At 29.0% G+C, this 22,419-nt stretch overlaps 2 protein-coding genes across 2 annotated transcripts; both read right to left on the minus strand.

Moving 5' to 3' along the window:
* Nucleotides 1-571: 571 nt before the first annotated feature.
* On the minus strand, nucleotides 572-8,294 carry LOC103869154 (protein DETOXIFICATION 40-like). Its single transcript, XM_009147215.3, has 7 exons — nucleotides 5,811-8,294; nucleotides 5,089-5,720; nucleotides 1,761-1,817; nucleotides 1,368-1,606; nucleotides 1,163-1,281; nucleotides 961-1,047; nucleotides 572-872 (listed from the first exon to the last, which is right to left on the minus strand). Exons 1-7 carry the CDS (start codon nucleotides 6,144-6,146, stop codon nucleotides 807-809), a joined length of 1,536 nt encoding a protein of 511 aa, XP_009145463.1. The 5' UTR covers nucleotides 6,147-8,294; the 3' UTR covers nucleotides 572-806.
* Nucleotides 8,295-8,538: 244 nt separating this feature from the next.
* Nucleotides 8,539-14,498, minus strand: LOC103869155 (protein DETOXIFICATION 40). Its single transcript, XM_009147216.3, has 7 exons — nucleotides 13,753-14,498; nucleotides 12,966-13,597; nucleotides 11,714-11,770; nucleotides 9,218-9,456; nucleotides 9,015-9,133; nucleotides 8,843-8,929; nucleotides 8,539-8,753 (listed from the first exon to the last, which is right to left on the minus strand). The coding sequence occupies exons 1-7, from the start codon at nucleotides 14,068-14,070 to the stop codon at nucleotides 8,688-8,690; spliced, it is 1,518 nt and encodes a 505-aa protein (XP_009145464.1). The 5' UTR covers nucleotides 14,071-14,498; the 3' UTR covers nucleotides 8,539-8,687.
* Nucleotides 14,499-22,419: the final 7,921 nt, after the last annotated feature.

Raw genomic sequence — 22,419 nt, forward strand, 5'->3', positions numbered from 1 at the left:
AACTTTCAGTCGTCTCAGAAAACATATTTCAAAGTCAATTGCAAAAAAAGAACCTCTGCGTTGACCAGACGACTTCCAGATAAATTGTCTGGACGAACATATCTGGAAAAAAACTCGATTTCATACCTTAAATTGGTGAGATAACTTCCTTAGCACACATAAGGCTTCTCCAAGAACACATAATCTTAAAAAGTAACCCACCCAGAATCGTTAGCTTCTTTAGCACACATAATCTTGGGTTTTTTTAGCTTAATGTGGAGAGAAAGTGAGAGAGATGTTGTGTTTAGTTCATAAGAATGGAGAAAAAAGAAGGGAAAATCAATTTTGGGAGCATTAAAAGCTTAAAATTGGTTGTTCATGGTGGTTAGGGTATTGATGACAATGGCAATCTTGTAATTACTTGAAGATGATGAGCGTGAGAGAGTAAAAATGTCATTTTCGAAAAAATAAATAAAAAAAATTGATGGCATTTTCGTGAATTATATAAACTTGTGAGGTGAATAAGGCATTAACTAATTTTCAAAAAAAAAAAAGAAGTTAGTTTTGTGTTTAACTTTGAGTTGTATGTCAATTTTGCAAAAAGCCCATAAAACAATAACCATTTCAATCTGCCGTACAAAATACTATATAGTACCCATCTATTTTTATTTTAAGCAAGCAAAGCACATCTATCAATGAAAGCTTAGATCGAGGATTCAAGATAACTATAGTACCCATTACACGGGTTATCTTGAGCATTTGCATCGGTTTTCATACACCAATGAATCCATTCGGTTTACTGGATACCAAATTTACATCGTCTTGCATTATTCGGGAACCACTTCTAGTTTTTTGTTGCTCCATTTGTCCAACCTTTTAGAAGCTTCTTCTACCTGAAGCAAAAAAAATATCCGATTAGTCTTAGAAGTGTATCAAATCAATGACATATAGTTGAATATACGTAGATAAACACAAACTTACCTCTTTTGTCCAGTCTGTTCTAAACGTGACCCACGCTAAAATAACGGTTTGTATAAGGGTACCACATATCATTCCGGTCCATATACCCTATATCATCAACGAATTAGTCTCACTAATAGTCCCAGAATCATTGGACTAACCAAATTTAAATTGAAAGTATTTGAATTATATTTTGAAGTGAAAAACAAGAAGACTATATTGCCTTGGCATCGAACTTGAAGTAAAACCCAAAGATAACCCCAAGAGGAATTCCGATAATGTAATAACATCCAACGTTAACTTTCGCCACAAACGCTTGCCAACCGCATCCAACCGCCACACCTTAAATGAAAGTTTCCATTTGTTTTTTTAAAGAAATTCCTCTATCTCGGTTTGTGAAATTGCGAGTTCTAAATAAAAGACTATACCAGAAAGAACGGGTTGGATTCCATTGAGAACAAGCGTCAAGGCAAGTAGCGGGCAAAGGTCAGAAACCGCGACCGAAACCTTTTTACCCTCAGTGAACGCATAACTCAAGAAGTCACGGCATGCCAAAATAACAATGGCTAAGATCACACTTGTGATTAAGGAATATATGTTGACGATGATTACAGAAAACGCTGCTGATTTAGGGTTTCCAGCTCCAAGTTCATTACTCACTCTTACACTGGATCAACATAAAACCACTCAAATACACACTCGAATTTAATTGGACAAAAGAAAGATCAGCGTTCAGTGTGATTTATACTTGAGTTGGTATAAAATGTTATAACATCTACTTTTTGGGTAAATAAATTGAATATAGAGTTATAGACATATACCTTATCGCTGCATTGAACCCAACAGATATCATAAACACCCATCCTGAAATCGTCATGCTGAAACACACAAAACCAAATTGTATACTGTCGTAAGAAATGAGCAAAATATAGTAATAAAAAATTGATACGTTTGTTGTCATACAACTCTAAAATATCCCCTTTTAGTGCAAATTGTGAAGGAAGAGACTTCTTTTTTCTCTCATTTGGTTCAAGTACCAAACCTTTTTCCAATAGTTTAATTTATTTTCTTTTCAAAATAGAGTAATTTTATAATAAGTTTAGATTATAATTTAATGATATTTTATTTCAAATGAAAAATAAAGTGATGGACAAAAAATAGATGAATTACTTTATTTATAGAGTAAACATATTTTATTTTATTATAGAATAAAAAATAGAATATGGTGGAAGCTCCTTTATTCTAAATGAAAATAGAATCAGATAGGAGATGCTCTAAACTTGGTGACTTCATCTGTTCGGCGAAAAAACAAAAGTTTAGGATAAATTAGAAAAACTAAGTACGATTCCTCGGAAGCACTAGATTTATTATTTGAATAATTTACTAATTAGTGGAAGAATATTGTATGTTATCTTCAACCAAATAAAGGAGATTGTGCTTTTTATCTGTTAATTGGACGAAGAAAGTATGTTTTGTTGGAATCCAAGTAAGATAACTTCAAAATTAAAATCTGAGAAAAGAAAAAAATATTTAAATGCTGACAGAGTAATTTTAAGGTAAAACTAGATTTTGACCCGCGCTTTCAAAGCGCGGGTTTATTTTTGTTTTTTTCTTCAATTGATAAATATTTAGTAAATGTAACATTTTCATATATTTGTGTTTTATTTTATAAAAGACTTAAAAATTTTATCTTTATTTATCGTATTTCATTTTAAATGACTATTTATGTTAAAAAATTAAACTTTATTTTTTTAATGAATTAAATTGATATAACTCTGATAAATTAATTTTATTATGGGGTTAATATTTTAATTAAAAAATTATATACTTTTAATAAAGATTTATACTTTTCAATAAAAAATTCAATTATTTTTATGAATGCTTAAATTATATTAAGAAAAGAAAAAAATAATAATTAAGAATAGTTGAAAAAAAATTATTTGAACTTGGACTCAATGGCCCAAAGGAAAAAAAAAAGTGAGAATTGAATCTGATTTTTTAATAGGTCCAAATGGCCCAAGAGAGATTTGATTTGGGCTGGATCCAAAAATAATGACCCAATATAGATTTGTTATTAATATTACTTAATTACCCTTAATGAAACATGTAATGTTAGTGAAGGAAACATGCCCCTAAGGTAATTATGACAATAGGATTCTGCTTTAATAGTATAGATACTAATGTACAAGAGGAAGACAAAAGAGAGGAAATGTAATGTGACCAAAGATTATGTCTGTAGCGGAAAAATAGTCAAATTTGTTCGCCACTAACTTACATTTCAGAGCTACAACCAAACTTCATTTTGTACTCCTACACAAAGTTTTGTTCTCTGCTTCTCTTATCGAAATCCAAATACTATTATTGTCGAATGGTTTTAGAAATCATACATCGGAAAAGTATATAACCATACGTTTTTCATAATCTAAAGAGAAAATAAAGAAACTATATGTTTACTGAAACTATTTTGTCTTCTTGAAAAGAGAAATAAAGCATGAAAGAATGTGTATATATCAATGTCTACTTGGGCAAGAAAAAAAAATTAGATTGTCAATCGCTAAGCACAATTTATTCCTAATAAACATCAGTTTACTGCATGATAATGAAACTTATATTAACTATACACTTTAATATGTCATCTAGCAACATAATTTTTAAACTAATTTAATTAATATTTCAGTATTTAAAATTTAAATAACAAAAAATAAAATTACAATTTAATAAATCTGATTATATAATTTTAACATATAAATATATACTGTTATAATATAATATTTTCATAGATATAAAAATAATTAAATAATTGTTTCATTCGTATTAAATGATTTATTATGCAACCTAGTTTTAACTTATATACACAATATAAATTTAAATATGTTAGATATAAATTTATAGAATTAATAAATATTAAATATATAATAAATATAGTTAGATAACTTAAAATTAACTTAGAAATTATATAAGTAAATTAAAAATATACACACATGCACAAAATTATAAAATTTCTAGATTTTACAATATATTATAATTTCTAAGATGTTAAAAAGATAACTAATTATAATTTATAAAAAAAATATTTTCCAAATTTAGAATTGAAAATAAATAAATAATTGATAAAAATAATGAAAATTTGTTTATATTATTTTTTAGTATAACAAAACAAGTTACAATTGATATTATAAAATCTTACGAGTTATTTCGATAATCATGCAATATATTAATAAAATATGAGACGGAATTACGAAACACATTAACTTATTTATATAATAATTATATTAAAAGATGTAATACTTTGTTTCAGTTTTAATTTATCAAAATAAACTAAAATAAATACGCAACAAACCAAATAAACGAATGCTTCCATTTTGATTATTATTTAGATATATTTATACAAAGTTTAACGTGACTATAGAATGTTAAATATAAAAATGAAATTTTATTTAAACATATGTTATCCCGCAAAATAAAAATATTATAAATTAATGCAATACATATTAAATTTCTAAAGACTATTTCATTAAAAGTAAAATATTTTAAAATTATGATGTTGGGTTATAGTATGGGCTAGTTAATAGAATTACTATAAATTACTATTTTATTAAAAGTACAATATTATTTTTAAAATTATGAGGTTGGGTTATAGTATGGGTTAGTTAATAGAATAACTATAAATTATTTTTCAATTTGTATTTAAGAATACTCTTAACAAATCTAACATATGAATCAACTTAATGCTTCCAATTTGTTTCAAAAAATTGAAAATGATATCTAACCTTATTCATATGTTCTAAAGCTAAAAATGACCTTTTTCATATTTTATTTTAATAATTTTGAATACTTAAACTGAGAAAATCTATGTAGAATAGTGATTATAACTTTTTAGAATTTAAAGCTCAATTTTAAAAATAAATAACATACACAAAATTAAATAAATTTATTTTTCACTTAATTATAATTTTTATTAAATACCTTTTTGTAGATGAAAAAATTATGCATTTTGAAATCACGGATTAAAATCTCATTTGGTTTTAGAGAAAATCCCTTTTATGTATCTTATGTTATTTGCTATTTATAACTAGAATGTGGTATATAGTATTATACCCTATGTAAACTGTAAGAAAACAAATGAAGAACATGTAAAAAAAGACTTACCAAATGGAGAGAGAATCTAGAGCAAGCTCCGGATTCTCGAGGAGTCCGGCAAGAAGAACCAAGATCTGAAAATACCAAGTCTCAAGGCAAAGCATCACGGCGGAGGCGGCGGAGAGTTTGAAAAAACTCGGTAACCCAGAAAATGCTTGCACACTAAACCCTCTCCACGTCTGACAACACCGTTCACTCGTCACGATGTAAACAAACTGAGCCACCACTATAATCCACCACGAGAGACTGAGCACGAGCGACGCTCCAAGAAGCCCCATGCCAAGCTTGTAAACAGCGAGCCAGCTTAAGAAAAGGTGAACAAAGAGAGTGGCCGTAGAGATGAAAGCACTCGGTGCCACGATGCTTTGCGCCTGGAGGAACTTTTGGATCGGGAAGTTTACGGCGTAGGCAAAGATTTGAGGAATTAGGCCGTATACAAAGATTGACGCGGCGGAAGCTATCTCCGGCGACTCTCCGAGGAAAAGCAAAATAGGTTTGGAGAAGATGTAGATTAACGTTAGGAGAAGGCCCGTGAGAGTAAGCAAAACGGTGGATCTCTGGAGATAAATGCCAAGCATCTCGTATTTTCTACCTCCAAACGCTTGACCACACAACGTCTCTACCGCACTACCCATCCCTAGCTAAGAATTTTCAAAAAAAAAAAAAAACCCTCAAAAACACATACACATGCAAAACAGAACACAGAGACATGTTGTGTAGTTTTTGTTTACCATGAGACCGTAGGCGAAGATTTGGATTCCAGTGTTACCAAGAGAAGCGGCGGCGAGTTCTAGGTTGCCTAGATGGCCAGAGAAGATTTGAGTGGACATGGACATGAGGTAGTTTATCATGTAGACGATGACCGCAGGTGCAGCAAGCTTGAAGAGCAGCTTGGATTCAATCATCGTGGCCTTACGAAGGCGGTGAAATAACGGAGTTTCAACGTCGGAAAGCACTCTCTCTAGCTCGCCGTTGCTTGACTCCGTCGATGGAGAAAGCGGTACAGTTCCATCAGCCGGAGGGTAGAGAAGCGGTTGGTATACGCCATCATATTGAGACGAGTCCATGAAGAAGCGTAAGGTTTGTTCTCTATTTTTTGTTTTTTGTTTTGTTTTGGGTGCTGTCACTGGGGAATGGGGATTATCGCCTGAGGATGTGCATGGCTTGTGTACTCTAGTGTATGTCTTTTGGAGGGTTGCGAGTGGCGGCTAAAGGCAATTTACAATAAAGTGTTTTCTTGGGTTTGTTAATAAGATGGTTTTCCTACTTTCATTAAGGATATATTTAACATTACCCTATTAAAATAAAAGTCACAACTTCTATTTATTATGATATCACATTTTATATAATCAACACATATAACAACTTCACATATAAAACTGTTTTAATTTTATTTTTAATTATAAAATATATGTTGAAAAAAAATCTTACTAAAATTTTAAATATATTTTGTATAATAATGCATTAATTAATTTCATAATTAGCAGTGTAATATTATCCAAATCAATGTTAATTAATATTTTATTATAAAATTAAAATTAAAATTTGTATGCTACTTTCATAAATTTTCTAATTATAGTCTATATTATATTAAAATAGAAGTACTATGTAACTTAAATTTAAAAAATATATTAAGTTATTAAATTAACTTATTTTATTACCTTTTTTTTTAAAAAAAATTTCCTTTAAAATACTATTCACAATTAAAAGAGGTTTAAATTCGTAACCAAGTATAAAATGTTACTACAATAATAAGTCTAAATTATTTAAACATAACAATATATTTACTTAAAAAATCCTTCTATAGACTAAAATTATAGATGCTTAAGTATATTTTTCAAAAACACAACAAGGAAACAGTTATCTATTCTATAGTATAACTAAATAAATTTTTAAAAATATTTTATGCAAATGTGATAAAAATATACCTATATTGTATATGAATTAGAATTTTGGCTTGTTGTATATTTTTATGTTATAAAGTTGTATTACATCAAATAAGGAAACTTGTTTAAAATTATATAATTTATGACTTAGTTTATTCAATATTTTGTATTCACAGTTTTAATAACTCTCTTTTCGGCAGGTGCATTTTGACCTGAACCCGAAAAACCAAATTGAAACCGATGCAAAAATACCTATTGATTTTTTTTGGACCCGCTGGTCTCTGTTTATGTGTGGGTACCCAAAGTATCCAAAACATTTTGTGTATATTTATGTATACTTGAGTATTTCATATATGTTTCAGTATTACAAATATTTTTTAAAGTTTCAGGTTTTCCTTTTCGGTTAAAATTTCAAAATTCTAAGAAAATATTTAGGGTATCCATATAAAACTTTGGATATTTTGGTTCCTTGGGTACGGTTCTGGGTAAAATTTTGGGTTTTTTTTGGAGAATATTTTTGGATATTTGTTTTCGTGTTTTGACTTTTTTGGATTTTTTAGGTATTTTGAATCTTTTTTATCCTAAATACCCAAACCGATCCGGATCCATTACGTACCCAAATTACATGTATTTTACAGGTAATTTAATTATGGACTTGAACCAACATGTATCCAAAAAGAAACGACCTGAACTGATTTTTTTTCAAATACCTAGTTGGGTCCAAATGGAAAGGACTTCGGGCTAGTACACAAAGAACTCGGATCTAAAAGAAATCAATTTGTATCCGACCCGAATACTCAAATGACCAAACTTACTCTCTTATTATATTTTGTGTGTATTTTATAATAGTTACATTTGTTAAGAGTGAGACTTAAAATTTACATTGGAATTTGTTTTTGGCAATTTAATAGTATAGATTTGTAGGCGTTTTTTTCACTTTTTTTTAAAACAAATGTAGGTTTTTCATAATTTTAAGCTTATCTTAGATAAAAAATGTTATTATAAATACTTTTTATAAAAATATATGTAAGGTAACAAATAGAATTTTGTTTTAACAGATGGTTTACTAAAGTGTTTTTATAAATTTGATTTTGTAAATATTTGGAATTATATAATGTAAGATGAAATGGTATAAATGTTTTATGATATATGCTAAATCATTTTTGTAATTGATGTTTAAGTATTGTAGGTCCATATTAAGTATAAGATATGGTATATAACATTATTGCATAACAACCACAATGAATTGGATGATAAAATAATATAGAAAAAGTGTATCAAATGAAATGAGGAATAATAATAGGATCCCTTTGAATATTTAAATTTTGTAGGGTTAGACTAAGTAGAAACAAAAAATAATAAATCGTTATACATGGATCCAACAAACTTTTTATAGTAAATTCTTAGAATGATTTTCTTTTAATATATATATATATATTAATATTTTATATATTTATATTTGCATTAAATTGAAAACATCATGTTGAAAACTCTCCGCTAGTAATATTCTAATACAAGCCATTTTTTCCATCCCCATTTTTTTTGTGGATTCAACTGTTCATCAGATTGAATAAAACAACATTTAATTTCCTTTCCCTTATGTTTAATATCTATGCTGATATAATAAGTTTAGTTAAATGTATAATTCATTCTTAATTAATGCATAAAAATATAATATTTAGGCAAAAATAATATTTCAGGTTATTAGTTCCAAGCTTAACATCAATTCGAAATTACTTCTGCTTTCTTGTTGCTCCATATGTCCAATCTTTTGGAAGCTTCTTCCACCTGAAACAAACATGATATTTTACTAGTCATGAAGTGTAACAAGATTCAAACGCAAACGCGGTGGCTTAAAAATGGTTAAGAGTGCTTACTTCTTTTGTCCAGTCTGTTCTGAACGTGACCCATGCCAAAATAACCGTCTGTATAAGCGTACCACAAATCATTCCGGTCCATATACCCTGAAACATCAATAATTTTAAATGCTATCATTAACCTTTAGTTACTCTCAAAACTAATACAAGAATCATTAAAGAAGTATCTTACCTTGGCATCGTACTTGAAGTAAAACCCAAAGAGAGCCCCAAGAGGAATTCCAATAATGTAGTAACATCCAACGTTAACTTTTGCCACAAACGTTTGCCAACCACATCCAACCGCCACACCTTAGATTAAAATTTCTCAATTGTAAGAAAAAGAGTTCTTTATATATTTTTGTTTGTGGTGTATGCAACATAAGTATGTATTACCAGAAAGGACAGGTTGAATTCCATTGAGAATAAGCGTTACAGCCAAAAGCGGACATAGATCAGACACCGCAGCTGATACTTTTTCACCTTCAGTGAATGCATAGCTCAAATAGTCACGGCACACCATAATAATGATGGCCAAGATCACACATGTGATTAATGAATATATGTTGACGATGATTACAGAAAACGCTGCTGATTTAGGGTTTCCAGCTCCAAGTTCATTACTCACTCTTACACTAGATCAAAATCATAACATACACTTCGTCAAAAGTAAATAAAACTAATAATAAGGGAAAATTTCATAAAAATACGCAAACTATTTTTTTAATTTTTTTTGTGATGCGGTTTAATAATTTTCTTATTTTAGTACACTCACTTTTAAAACAAAACTCATTTTAATACCCAAAGTATGCTCATTTTATAATAAGTTTAAAATTTTCAAAATTCTCTAAAATTTAAAAAGAAATCTTAAAAAATTCAAATTTTATATTCTTAAGAATAAAAGTAACTAAACTTTTTTATACTATTAGTTTTAGTTTTAATTTCAAACTAGATTTGAATCCGCACATACGTGCGGATATATGTTTGTTTTTAAAATAACATTTAAAATATAAAATAAGTTATAAAGATATATATTTAATATCAATTTTTATGTATATAATTTATGGTAATTTCAAAAAGAATTGGGATATACTATTCAATTTCAAAATTAGTTACTGAAATATATATATATAGTTTGCTCTAGACTAAATATGATAAAAAAAATAATTTCATAATGGCAATGTATTTGGCCTTTTTAAGAATGTTATTGTTTAGATGTATATAATGTTTCTGTTAGAAAATATCCTATATGCATCAATTTAGGATAATTAGTTCAATTTCTAATTAATGGCCTAACATAGACTTTTGTATGGTAGATAAAAAATAGGACCCTAAATTAATATATTAGATTTAGTTTGTTATATGAAGTTTGAAAATAATTTATTTATTTTATAAAAAATAAAGTTTTTCTAAATTTTAAAGTATTATCCAAAATTTAAATGATTTTATTCTTAAAAAACTGAAAATAAAGTTTTCTTTTTTTTAGAAGATTTTTGTTTTTGATTTTAGAGATTTATTTTTATTTTGTTTGAAAGTTATTAATATTTTTGATTAAAATTATCATAGTTTAGATATTAAAATAATTATTATTTTAAAAGTAAGTGTATTTAAATGAACAAAAGAATTTGTTTTGGTATTAAACGAGATAGCAAGAAAGATTTGAAGTTAACTAACTTAACAAAGTCAGTTGAGATATTTTTATTGAATTTTCCCTAATAATAATAACTAGGTTAAGATCCGCGACTTGCGCATAATGAACATTATATATATCTAAATTATTTTATGTATTATGTGTTTTTACATATTATGAAATAATAAATATATATTGCATAACTAAAAAAATCTGTAAATATTACATATATAATTAAATTGGTGCAAACATATAAATAAATTTATTAATCCAAACAATATTTTTTATTTGATATGATATATAGTTAAATTTAAATGATATTAACATATATATAGTATATTATTGATATTAACATCTATTGAATGATGCTTTCTATTTATACGGTTTTTTTTTTTAATTATTTGTATCTTTATAGCAAAAACTTTAAATTACTATAACAAAAATTTTACTGTGGGATTAATAGTTTTAGTAATTTATATTTTTTAAAAAAATTATGTTGTCAATGTTTGTTCAAAGCTTTTATCAAAAAAATGTTCAAAGTAAATTTCAAAATTAAAATATTTATGTATTTTTTATGATATATATTTTAATTTAAAATGATATATATATATATATCATTTTAATCTTAATAATAATTAAACGAGACTTTTTACTTATATGATTTTGTAATCATTTGTATTTTGTCATAACAAAAAATTTAAACTATGGATCACAAAATTTGAATGTGAGATTTTTAAGAGTTTTAGTAATTTATAGTCGTTTTTAAAAATTCAAAATATAATATAGACAGAAAAATCTAAATTTTTATTATATAGTTAATGTGTTGTTTAATTTATTTTAATAGTTTAAAATTAAAAAAATATAAAAGAAGACACACTAATTTTTATCAAATCTTTTCTATTTAAAATCATTAATTGTCATTTTTATTAGCCATATTAGACAATTCTGTAATATTTATTTAAGAAAATAATAAAGAACATTAATAATGAATTTATGGTTAATTTAATAAAAAGTTTATAATATATATAGATGGATCAACATATTTCTCGATTCTAAAAATCATTCTAATGATGATACGTGGTTACAAAAAAAATATTTTATTGCTTCCCAATTAATATATAAAGGATTCAGAGTTCATTATGATTTAACATATTTGAGTGTAAAATGTAAGAATCCATATATATTTTTGGAGACGATAAATTGGTAGCACTTAATTTTATATAATTAAAATTAAAGAAAGGAAGTTGGGACAAAGCGCAGACCTTATCGCTGCATTGAATCCAACAGATATCATAAACACCCATCCTGAAATCGTCATGCTGAGACAATAAAACAAATGAATATATAATATGGTAAGTCGAGCTAATATAAAGTGTGTATCCAATAAAGCTATAAGCTTTTGTTAATACAACATAAAATTTCAGATTTTCAGTTTTAGGAAATGGAGATTTTATATTTTAAAGATGCAAATTCTATCATGATTTGGTACAAGTCCCGAAATTGAATGGCTTCTTTTGTTTGGCTAGTATACTTTTGAGGAATTAAAAAAGAAGCTAGTACGACTGCTGAAACACAATAGATCCATATAAATAATGGAAGAATATAAAATAATTTACATACAGAGAAAGAAGAAGATGCGGTTAACCGATAATTGGATGAATAAATAATGTTTTGTTGGATTCCAAATAATTTAACTTCATGATCAAAACCAAGAATTAAGTATTGATCACATTTTACATGCTCATACAGAAACTGTAGGGTAAAATAGTAATACATATTGAAGATGAAAAAGACAAAAACGAGGAAGCATGCTGTAGAAATTAGAAAAGAGTGTTTTGTTTATAACCAAAGCAAACTTTCATATTTACAACCAAGCCTTGCTTTGTACTAAAGCTGTAGAGAAATCATTTCTAAAATCATTCATCCAAAAAGTCTAAAACCATACGTACGAACGTCGAATTTCAAGATAAAAGAATATTGTTTGGTTGAGGAGACTAAATATACTAGCTTTTTTTCTTTTGAAACACGACTAAATATACTAGCTATACTAAACAATAAAATAAAGAAACGTATATATGCTTGTCCTTTTGGAAAAAGAAAAGTCTATTTGGACAAAATTAAAGAATATTTTTTTTTTAATTTTTAGCTGGATATTAACAAAAGAAAAATTAATATTTAATTAACAAAACAATAAAAAATACTTACAATAACTTTTCTCGATTTCTCAAAATTGTGAAAATAAAATATTGATATGTAATTGAATGTATATTAATCCACACCAAAAAGTTGGTGACTTTTCAAATAGTTGAAATATTCATCTAGTTATGAAGAAATTATTTCTTTCTTTATCTACAGATTATTTCCCCTCTTTACTTATGGCAAAAAGATTATTTTCCTACGAAAAAGAAGTTATTTTCCTATTTATAACCAACGAATGGGTGAATTAATTTAGCAAACGAAATCAACGAATCAAATATTTATTTTGAAAGCAAATATTTTTGATGAAAGACTTACCAAATGGAGAGAGAATCAAGAGCAAGTTCCGGGTTCTCGAGAAGTCCGGCAAGAAGAACCAAGATCTGAAAATACCAAGTCTCAAGGCAAAGCATCACGGCGGAGGCGGCTGAGAGTTTGAAGAAACTCGGTAGCCCCGAGAACGCTTGCACACTGAACCCTCTCCACGTCTCACGACACCGATCACTCGTCACGATATAAACAAACTGAGCCACCACTATAATCCACCACGAGAGGCTGAGCACGAGCGACGCTCCAAGAAGCCCCATCCCAAGCTTGTAAACAGCGAGCCAGCTTAGGAGAAGATGAACGAAGAGAGTGGCTGTTGCAATGTAAGCACTTGGAGCAACAATGCTTTGAGCCTGTAGGAACTTCTGGATCGGGAAGTTCATTGCGTAGGCAAAGATTTGAGGGATGAGACCGTAGACGAAGAGAGACGCGGCGGAAGCTATCTCCGGCGATTCCCCGAGGAAAAGTAGAAAAGGTTTGGAGAAGACGTAGATAAAGGTGAGGAAGACGCCGGTGAGAGTGAGTAATACGGCTGATCTCTGGAGATAAATGCCGAGCATATCGTACTTCCTACCTCCAAACGCTTGTCCACAAAGCGTTTCCACCGCACTCCCCATTCCTAGCTACATATATTTTTAAGCTCCAAAGTTATTACAAAACAGTTTAAAGTATGTTGTATAATATTCTTGTAATAATTCCCGAAATTTGTAATATAATCAGTGTTAAAAAAAATTCCAATCCATAACCACATATAAAGATCAACAGATGATTTTGTTACCATGAGACCGTAGGCGAAGACTTGTATCCCGGTGTTCCCGAGAGAAGCGGCGGCGAGTTCTAGGTTTCCTAGGTGGCCGGAGAAGATTTGAGTAGACATGGACATGAGATAGTTTATCATGTAGACGATGACAGCAGGCGCAGCAAGCTTGAAGAGAAGTTTGGATTCAATCATCGTGGCTTTACGCAGACGGGCAAACAGGGGAGTTTCAACGTCGGATAGGACTCTCTCTAACTCGCTGTTGTTCGACTCCGTCGCAGGAGAAAGCTGAGGCTGGAGAAGTGGTTGGTAGGCGCCATCGTTTTGAGACGAGTCCATGAGATTTTGCTCTGCTTAAGTCTAGTGAAGGTCTTTTTTGTAGAGGGTGGCAAACTAGCAATTGATTTACGGCTTATATGCACAGTGCACACTCGTGATTCTCGCCTTCAGTTTTTTTTTTTTTTTTTTTTTTTTTTTGAGATAGATAGAATTCTAGTGCTTGTGGTAAGCCCACGTCAATTATTTTCATTTCATATCATTTTCTTATTTCTGTTTTTTTGTTTTGTTTTCAAAGGACATTCAATTAAGATCATCACTAACAGTTAGAAAATCTACTAGGTTCTTAATTAGATAGTTTCATATTTAAAAAGTATTGAGAAAGTGAAAATGTTCAAGCAGCTTTCAAAATTTGTAAAATATTTGTATCAAATTACTTAACTAACTTTTCCTTTTTTCTTCTTCTATTTTTTTATTTATGAAAAACTCATAAATTTATTATCAATGCTCTATATATGTTTTAAAAAATATTCTCTGAATTTTCTTTAATTAATGGAAAAAGATCTATAATCAGATTTAATTATGTTGGAAATTATTAGTAATGGTTTTTATAAATTGTATAAATGGATATCCCAACAATTAGCATTATACAAATAACAATACATTATATAAAGTGATTTTCTCAAAAGTCGAATAGTCAATCATATCAATATAATTAATAGTTTCTCATTAAAAAATATTTAATATTATTATTATTATATTAACTTATTCGTACCAATAAATATCTTCTAAGATTTTAACAACTTCTGGAAATAGTTCAAAATCACTCTTTGTATCTAACTGGATATAAAAACGATAAGAAATATTAAACGGATGAAAATGTTGGTCCAGCAAAAGAAAGAAGAAGGCATTTGTTGATATGATTCCGAATTGATTATGATGCTGCCTTCAACCTTCATACGAATAAAGTAAACAGCTGGGTGGATTATTAGAGATCATATGGGGAATGCATAAAAGTTGGGATGCGGCAGTTTTGGAACATGCTTCATCGAGCGTAGAGGCGGAAGGAAAGCATTAATTTGGGCAATGCAAACGTGTTGTTATTTAGGATATAAGCATATATTTTTGTAAGGTGATTCCCAAGATTTAGTTCGTACTATGCAAGGATTTTCTGTCTGACTATATTTCTAACATGTATCTGCTTAATGATAAAAACAATCGGCAAAACAAAGCTTTGGAACTCTTCTTTCTCTATTGTTAGATGCATGTTTTTAAACCCGACCCAGACACTGAACCAGACGATTTACCGGATTGCTTGGTCACTAGATCAACTGCGGGTGAACCACGTGTTAATAAATAAATTAATTTTATTATATAATAATATATCAGCTATGTAAATAAAAATATAGAAACTAAAGTTTAATATTTTCTAAATGTTTTTTAAAACATAAAATAATAGTTTGGATATGTATATATTTATGTTTAAAAACATTAAGAAAATACTTAACTTTAGTTTTTATATTTTTATTTTTATTTGATATAAAAAATATCAAAAAATAGTTTAGACTATTTATAATATTCTCTAACAAGATAAGAGTTATGACATATAAAAAAAATCAAGACATAAAATTTATAAATATTTAAATGTCTAATGTGAAATTTAACTTCAAATACAAAATAAACTAAAAGTAAAAAAATCATTGAAATAAATTAACAATAACACAAATAAACTAACATCAAATCACATCAACTAATTTTGGTTCTCTCTACCATTGTTCACTTCATTTTCTTTAGGTGGCAAAGTGAAATATTCATCAAAATCTAAAAATCACAAATATAAAACTGAAAAAGAAAAATCTAAATTTTTTTTATCAGCACGTAACTTATTAATTGGAAATTTAGAATATAATACATAATTAAAAACTAAAAAAAGTAATAGTTATTTATTGGTTCAACTGATGGTTCAACCGGTATTGGATTCTGGTTTTTACTGAGTTTTTTTAAGGTTCTTGTGAGTTTCTAAATATTGGAGTTTTCACAAAATCTAAACTGGATTTTTTTCTGGATCACCGGGTTTACCGGTTCAACTGAAGGTCCCGATCGGATTTCAAAACACTGGTTAGACGCATTTATGTTGCACATGTTTTAGCTTTATAAGTCATCTAAATTGGTTCAACTGATAAAATGTTTAATTGTAAAGCATATACTGTCGTTTTTGCTAGCTCTGCTGGTCTACTCCTTGAAGATGACACTCCTAAAACGTGGGTTCAATTCTCTCTGCACCCACTTTTTTAGTTTTTCTTCTTTCTTTTTGGACTTGCAGTTTATCCCCGGTTTAGATTTTGTTAAAACTTTTAAGCCCAAATTTTGTTTTATTATTTTACTGGATTAAAAATATATATAAAGTTTAATAATTATAATAATATATAAATAATTATTTTTATGACACCGGTAAAATAAATTTATGGGTCCGCCAACTGAGTGTACTATACATATTGTATTTTTTCCTTCTAGGTACCATCAAGTTTGTATTCATATACAGTAGTCAACTTTAAGTTAAACTAGATATTGATCCGCCCTTAAAAGGACGGGTATATTTTTTGTTTAAATTTTTTAAAAAAATTTAATTTCTATATTTTTGTTTTTTTTGTAATTAATATTAATTTAATTTAATTTAATTGTTGGTAACTATATTAAGTATGTCAAGTTGCATAACTATACACTTGTGCTTTATGCATTTCAGAAATTATTTTTTAATTTTATTCCTAAAATTTGTAACATATTATATGTTTTCGTAGTTATCTAACATAATTAGTGAAGAATAATCGTACCCAGAAAAATCAATTTGGAATCGACCCGAAAATCAAAGTCTCATGTTCTATTAGATATGGCATATATGATCGAAAGATTCTTAAAATGTTATATCCGAAAACTAATATCAAACCCAACCTGCACCGAAAATCATGAATTTAATATATTCAGATAAATATATATCTGTAAATGGTTAATATAGTCTTCACTAAATTTTAGCAAAATCACATTTAATAAATCATTTTTAACAGAATAACTCATTTACAATTTGTTAAAATAAATGAGTTTAAGCGAATATTTATTTCTATTAAAAGTTCATTTAAAACCCGTTAAAACCTATTTTAACATCATTTTAATCTAAGATTATATAGGTTAAAACCTGTTAAAACATATTGTGTAAAACATTCAGAATTTGAATAAATTAATGTCTCGATGAATAAATCATAACTTCTTGGACTGAGATGTAAGTTATGTTATTGTGGTGTAAAAATGATTTTTTAAAATATATCAATGTTAATTTTAATCTAAGATTATATAGGTTAACAATTCACATTTGATATAAATTCAAAAAGAAGGATATTTTTTTATATATATATATATATATATATATAACTGTCAGTAATTTACAATTCACGTTTGATATAAACCCAAAAAGAAAAAAAATATTTGTTATATATATATATATATATAACTGTCAGTGTCAGTAATATATTTTTTTCAAAAACAAAATTGTCGGTAATATATGTGTGGGTACCGAGAATTTTGGGATGGAAGTGACAAATTATGTGTTGTATAATTTTTTATTTTGCTTTATTTACTGTCAGTGTCAGTAATATATTTTTTTCAAAAACAAAATTGTCGGTAATATATGTGTGGGTACCGAGAATTTTGGGATGGAAGTGACAAATTATGTGTTGTATAATTTTTTATTTTGCTTTATTTAAAATGCAGTTATAAAATATTTAATTTTTTTCTTAACTGTCATTTATTGACATAACTAAGTTTGATTTCTATGTTAGGTCTAAAAGTATGTCATTTATTGGCGGTAAGTTTCCTACTAGTTCAATCCAGTTCAGTCCAAAGAATTGATAGCTATCAAAACGGTATGATAGCCATCAAAACGGTATATATGTTTTTACCATTGCTGTAAATGATTAACAAACAAACCTAGCATTTTGTTAGAACCTCATTCTGCGGATCTAGGCGTTAAGGTTGCTCTTAGCTTGTGTAAGAAAGGAACTAACATAGTGATTCTAGAACTACCAGGTACCTATATATTTAAGCATGGTTTCTACAATTACCACGTACATTAATATTTCAAGTCTTGTTTTCACAACTACCACGTACATAAGCATATTACTTCCATAAATCAACCACAAAAATGGATAGAAGTGGGGACAACCTTTATTTCAGGGAAATTTTTAGCTGAAACTATTAAATATCAAACAACATTGTGGGTGGGTGCAATTTATGATATCAGAACGAACCAACATTATATCTGAGGAGTTCCAACTTGGAATCTAACCCTTGACATACTGTAGCTTTGTTCTTCGTCGCCAAGAGGCTAGCTAGTGAAAGATTCTTTTTGCTGGGAGAGTTTATACAAGATATATAGAAAAGTATCGTTCTATTAATGAACATATAAACCAACACGGATTGGGCTAGTTGTACTCGAGGGACCTTCGGGTCTGATACTGTTCCAGCTTCGATTCTCGTTGATCACTGGAGAATCAATATTTCAGCATTGTCAGGAACATGGAACTGACATGTGGGTCGATAACGTAGGCTGCAAACACATGGTTAGTCTGGATCCACCTTATATGGTGGAGGTCATAATACCCATGTATAATCCAAAAATATATATATTACTGAACGTATACGCAAAATATCTAAATGTTTGTGAACTTGTGTTATTGAGATTTTTTTTTTCATTTGCCTAATTGAGCCATTTTGGACGGAAATATGTTTAAACTATTTGTAGGTCATGTTTAAATAAATATTTAACATGTTATTTTAAATTTCAAAAGAAAAAGAGATTTTCAAATAAATTTCAAAAGAAAAGGAGTTTTTCAAATTGAAGTCTGATTTACTTGTACTAGCATATGCTAAAAACATTGATGTCACTGATGTCTAGACCAAAATCCATATACATCTTTATAACGGTTGTATTCACTGTTAAAATAATTTGGCTCTTGAAACAAAAAGTGTTGTGTGACATGGTCCCTCAGTTTCATAAATATGTGCTGTATATTTTTAGAAGAAAAATATTATTTAAATATATATATATATATATATATATATATTTGTATTTCAATAATTTTTTATCAACTATTAATGATTTAGCCGAAAAAGTGATGAAGATTAAAATATAAAGAGTTTTGGTTTTCGGAAAAAGGCACACATGCAGAGTAAACACACATAATTTAGAGCAGTCTGATCTCTAAAGTGTGCTCTTAGATCAATGACAAAAGTTTGACCAAAAAAAAAAAAAAAAAAAAGATCAATGACAAAATAATATCAGACACGTATCTAATACATTTTCTTTGTTATTCTTGTGTGCAGAGCCGGGCCTCACATATGCAAGGCTAGACGAAACTAAAATATTTTTGACCCTGTAAGCAATTTATTTTTAGAAAATAGCGGTATGATACTAAACTTGACTCAAACTCAGAACCCTACGCACTTAACTAACTAAGTTTTACCATCTGAACTAACTGATCTTCAACAAAATTTACCCCTATATTATTTTAAGCATACCGCCCGCGAGCTAATGATTGATCAGCTTCTATTAAGTACCAGCCCTGCTTGTGTGTGTTGATAAACGAGTTATTCTTGGGTTCACCCCCTAGGGTGAACCTCTAGGTTCACCAACCAATAGGATTATGCTATTTCAAATTTGATATCTTTTAAAAAAGGAAACAAAATATTGTCATTTTATTTTATGTTTTTAAAATAAAAAGGTAAAAAAATAGTAGTTACAAAAAAAAGATTTTTTTTTTTAAATATTGTTAACGTCGTCAGCAAAACACTAAACCCTAAATCCTAATCCCTAAACCCTAAATCTGAAACCCTAAACCCTTGGGTAAATCCTAAACCCTTGGGTAAACCCTAAACCCTTGGATAAACCCTAAACCCTTGGGTAAATCCTAAACCCTTGGGTAAATCCTAAACCCTTGGATAAATCATAAATTTTAAATCAAAAACACTAAACACTAAAATCTTAAACCCTTGAGTGTTTTAGTGTTTAATGTTTTTGATTTAGAGTTTATGATTTATCCAAAGATTTATGGTTTATCCAAGGGTTTAGGGTTTCGGATTTAGGGATTAGGATTTAGGGTTTAGTTTTTTTCCTGACGACTTAAATTTTTTTTTTTTGTAATTACTATTATTTTTATTTTTTATCTTTTTATTTTAAAAATCTAATATAATTTGACAATATTTTGTTTCCTTTTATAAAAGATATCAAATTTGAAATAACATAATCCTATTGGTTGGTGAACCTAGAGGTTCACCCTAGGGGGTGAACCCAAGAATAAGTCTTGATAAACTGTGTTTTTACCAAATTTTTCTTTTCTCAAGTTAAACTATATGTATTTTTGAATATTTTGCTTTTTATCAAGTTTTTTCAAGTTTAGATCTATTTAAAGGAAAACGTCATTTAAAAAGTAAACAAACATATGGAAGTACAAGATTGTGCAGAGGTATCAAAAGTCTGATATTGAATTAAAAAGATTTCACTGATGGATAGAGATTAATCTAACAGTACGCATATAAGTTATGGCTATTTTCTTTAAAAACTATTCCGTCTGATGCGTAGAAAAATATGCACAAAACAATTTCAAAAGAATAAGTTTGTAGTCTTTGGACATATATGTGTTAGACACTTGTATGTTTTTTTTCCGGATAAAATGTAAAGGGGGTGATTGGTAGTTGCTGTAGGTGCTGTCCACAGCCCTATTTATTTCCACAGCACCAAATTCAGAGCAATCAAGCTTTAAATTTTTTTTTGAAACCACAGCTCTTAAAATATCCTACAGCTGTACAAGTGCTCTGCAGAGCCAAATATTCAAAGCAATTTTTTTAGTGCTTCAATAAAATTCTACAGCAATAAAATCTAAAGCCACAGCAAAAAGTCTACAGATTTTTTTCTACAGCAAAATATTTAAAGCTACAGCCATTACCAATCGGACCCAAAGTTTATATAATTAAGTTACAAAAAAATGTAAAGTTTATAACAAATTTTCAATTGTGACAGATATTACATAGAGAACTGTACCTGAACGTGGAAAGTAGCTTCTGCAGCTTCGACACAACTGCCCAAAACTGATCCGCACAAATAATCCAAACATGAGCAAACCCAAAACACCCGACAAAAGATATCTTTGATGGTATTGATGGTATGAGAGTGAACCACCGATCGGCGATACATATCGTACATGAGCCGAAGATACTATCTCCAGTCCAGCTCACTGTGACCATGTACATTCATTGAACAGAACTCACATATAGAAAGAGAGAACCAAACTTGTTGTTTTGTTGATGGATGGACACTGATTGGTGTCTTTTATCTCTATTTATCTTTTTTTAGAAAAACTTGTAAATGAACTGAGATGGTGAACTTGTTATATTTCTTGAGTGCTCATATTTACTCTGGTTTGTAGTCTTTGCCAAAAATAATTAGCCTTTTTAAGAAAAATTCTAACGGCCAATAAAGTATCTACAATCATTGTGTGTCATTTCCTCGGGGCTGCGTAACACTTGAAGCTAGCATTTATTCAACGCATAGAAAAATGCATTTAAGTCTTTACAACTATTCCCCAATATCGTGCATTCAAGAAACCTCATCCCTACATCGTAATGCATGAAAGCTTTATCTATAAATAAGATTATGTTCTATCATGAAATTCATCCCCTATAGCAAATCAATGTTCACATTCTCTTCTAAGGCACGAACACCGAACCTTCTTGTTCTTGCCTATTTGAAATCTCACAAACGATAACTAGCAAGTACCGGAACTACTTCCTCACGCTCTGAAAAATAGGTTTCTATTTTGCTTTTCCAGAAGGTTGATGAGTATATCTTCTATGCTGTTTTAAACAGTTAAACGTCGCTACATCACAATCGCCACAACAATTCTCCAACGTTTCCATAACCCATATTCAAATATTGAAATCCAAAAACAAAACGACGCCAAAGAGCCAAGACCTTAAAGATCTGAAGGAGGTTAACACAGTCATAGAAGCTAAAACCGCCGGTGAAGAAATTCGCCAGAAGCTAAAGATATAAATATCATTAACTTAGTAATGAAGGTTTGATTACAATGATTTGCAATTTCATCTACTATGAAGCTATTCAGATGAAGAGGGCTGCAAAAAAAAATTAAAAAACCCTTAACATCTTGTTTAGATCTCAGGAATTGATCGAAAGAACAACACTTTGATCTACCGGTATTTCAAACAAGCATCATCCAAAGTTTCTCCTTACAAGCGCTTCCAAGTATCAAAACAGATGACAAGGAGAAGGCTAAGCAGAATCGGTTTACCGTAGACAAAACCCAAAGGTTCTCTCGTCCGCGACGACGGAGGGCCAGGAAATCCTGT

This window comes from Brassica rapa, chromosome A05, assembly GCF_000309985.2.
Source record: "Brassica rapa cultivar Chiifu-401-42 chromosome A05, CAAS_Brap_v3.01, whole genome shotgun sequence".
Classification (NCBI taxonomy): Eukaryota; Viridiplantae; Streptophyta; class Magnoliopsida; order Brassicales; family Brassicaceae; genus Brassica; species Brassica rapa.

What these genes read in the sequence shown, in the direction of transcription:
- LOC103869154 (XM_009147215.3), bottom strand. Translation starts at nt 6,146, where the DNA reads ATGGACTCGTCTCAATATGATGGCGTATACCAACCGCTTCTCTACCCT. An exon ending in CTAGATTCTCTCTCCATTTG is followed by an intron (nt 1,818 to 5,088) that starts GTAAGTCTTTTT and finishes TGTGTGTTTCAG; the next exon opens with CATGACGATTTCAGGATGGG. An exon ending in GGGTTCAATGCAGCGATAAG is followed by an intron (nt 1,607 to 1,760) that starts GTATATGTCTAT and finishes ATGTTGATCCAG; the next exon opens with TGTAAGAGTGAGTAATGAAC.
- LOC103869155 (XM_009147216.3), bottom strand. Translation starts at nt 14,070, where the DNA reads ATGGACTCGTCTCAAAACGATGGCGCCTACCAACCACTTCTCCAGCCT. An exon ending in CTTGATTCTCTCTCCATTTG is followed by an intron (nt 11,771 to 12,965) that starts GTAAGTCTTTCA and finishes TTATTGTCTCAG; the next exon opens with CATGACGATTTCAGGATGGG. An exon ending in GGATTCAATGCAGCGATAAG is followed by an intron (nt 9,457 to 11,713) that starts GTCTGCGCTTTG and finishes ATTTTGATCTAG; the next exon opens with TGTAAGAGTGAGTAATGAAC.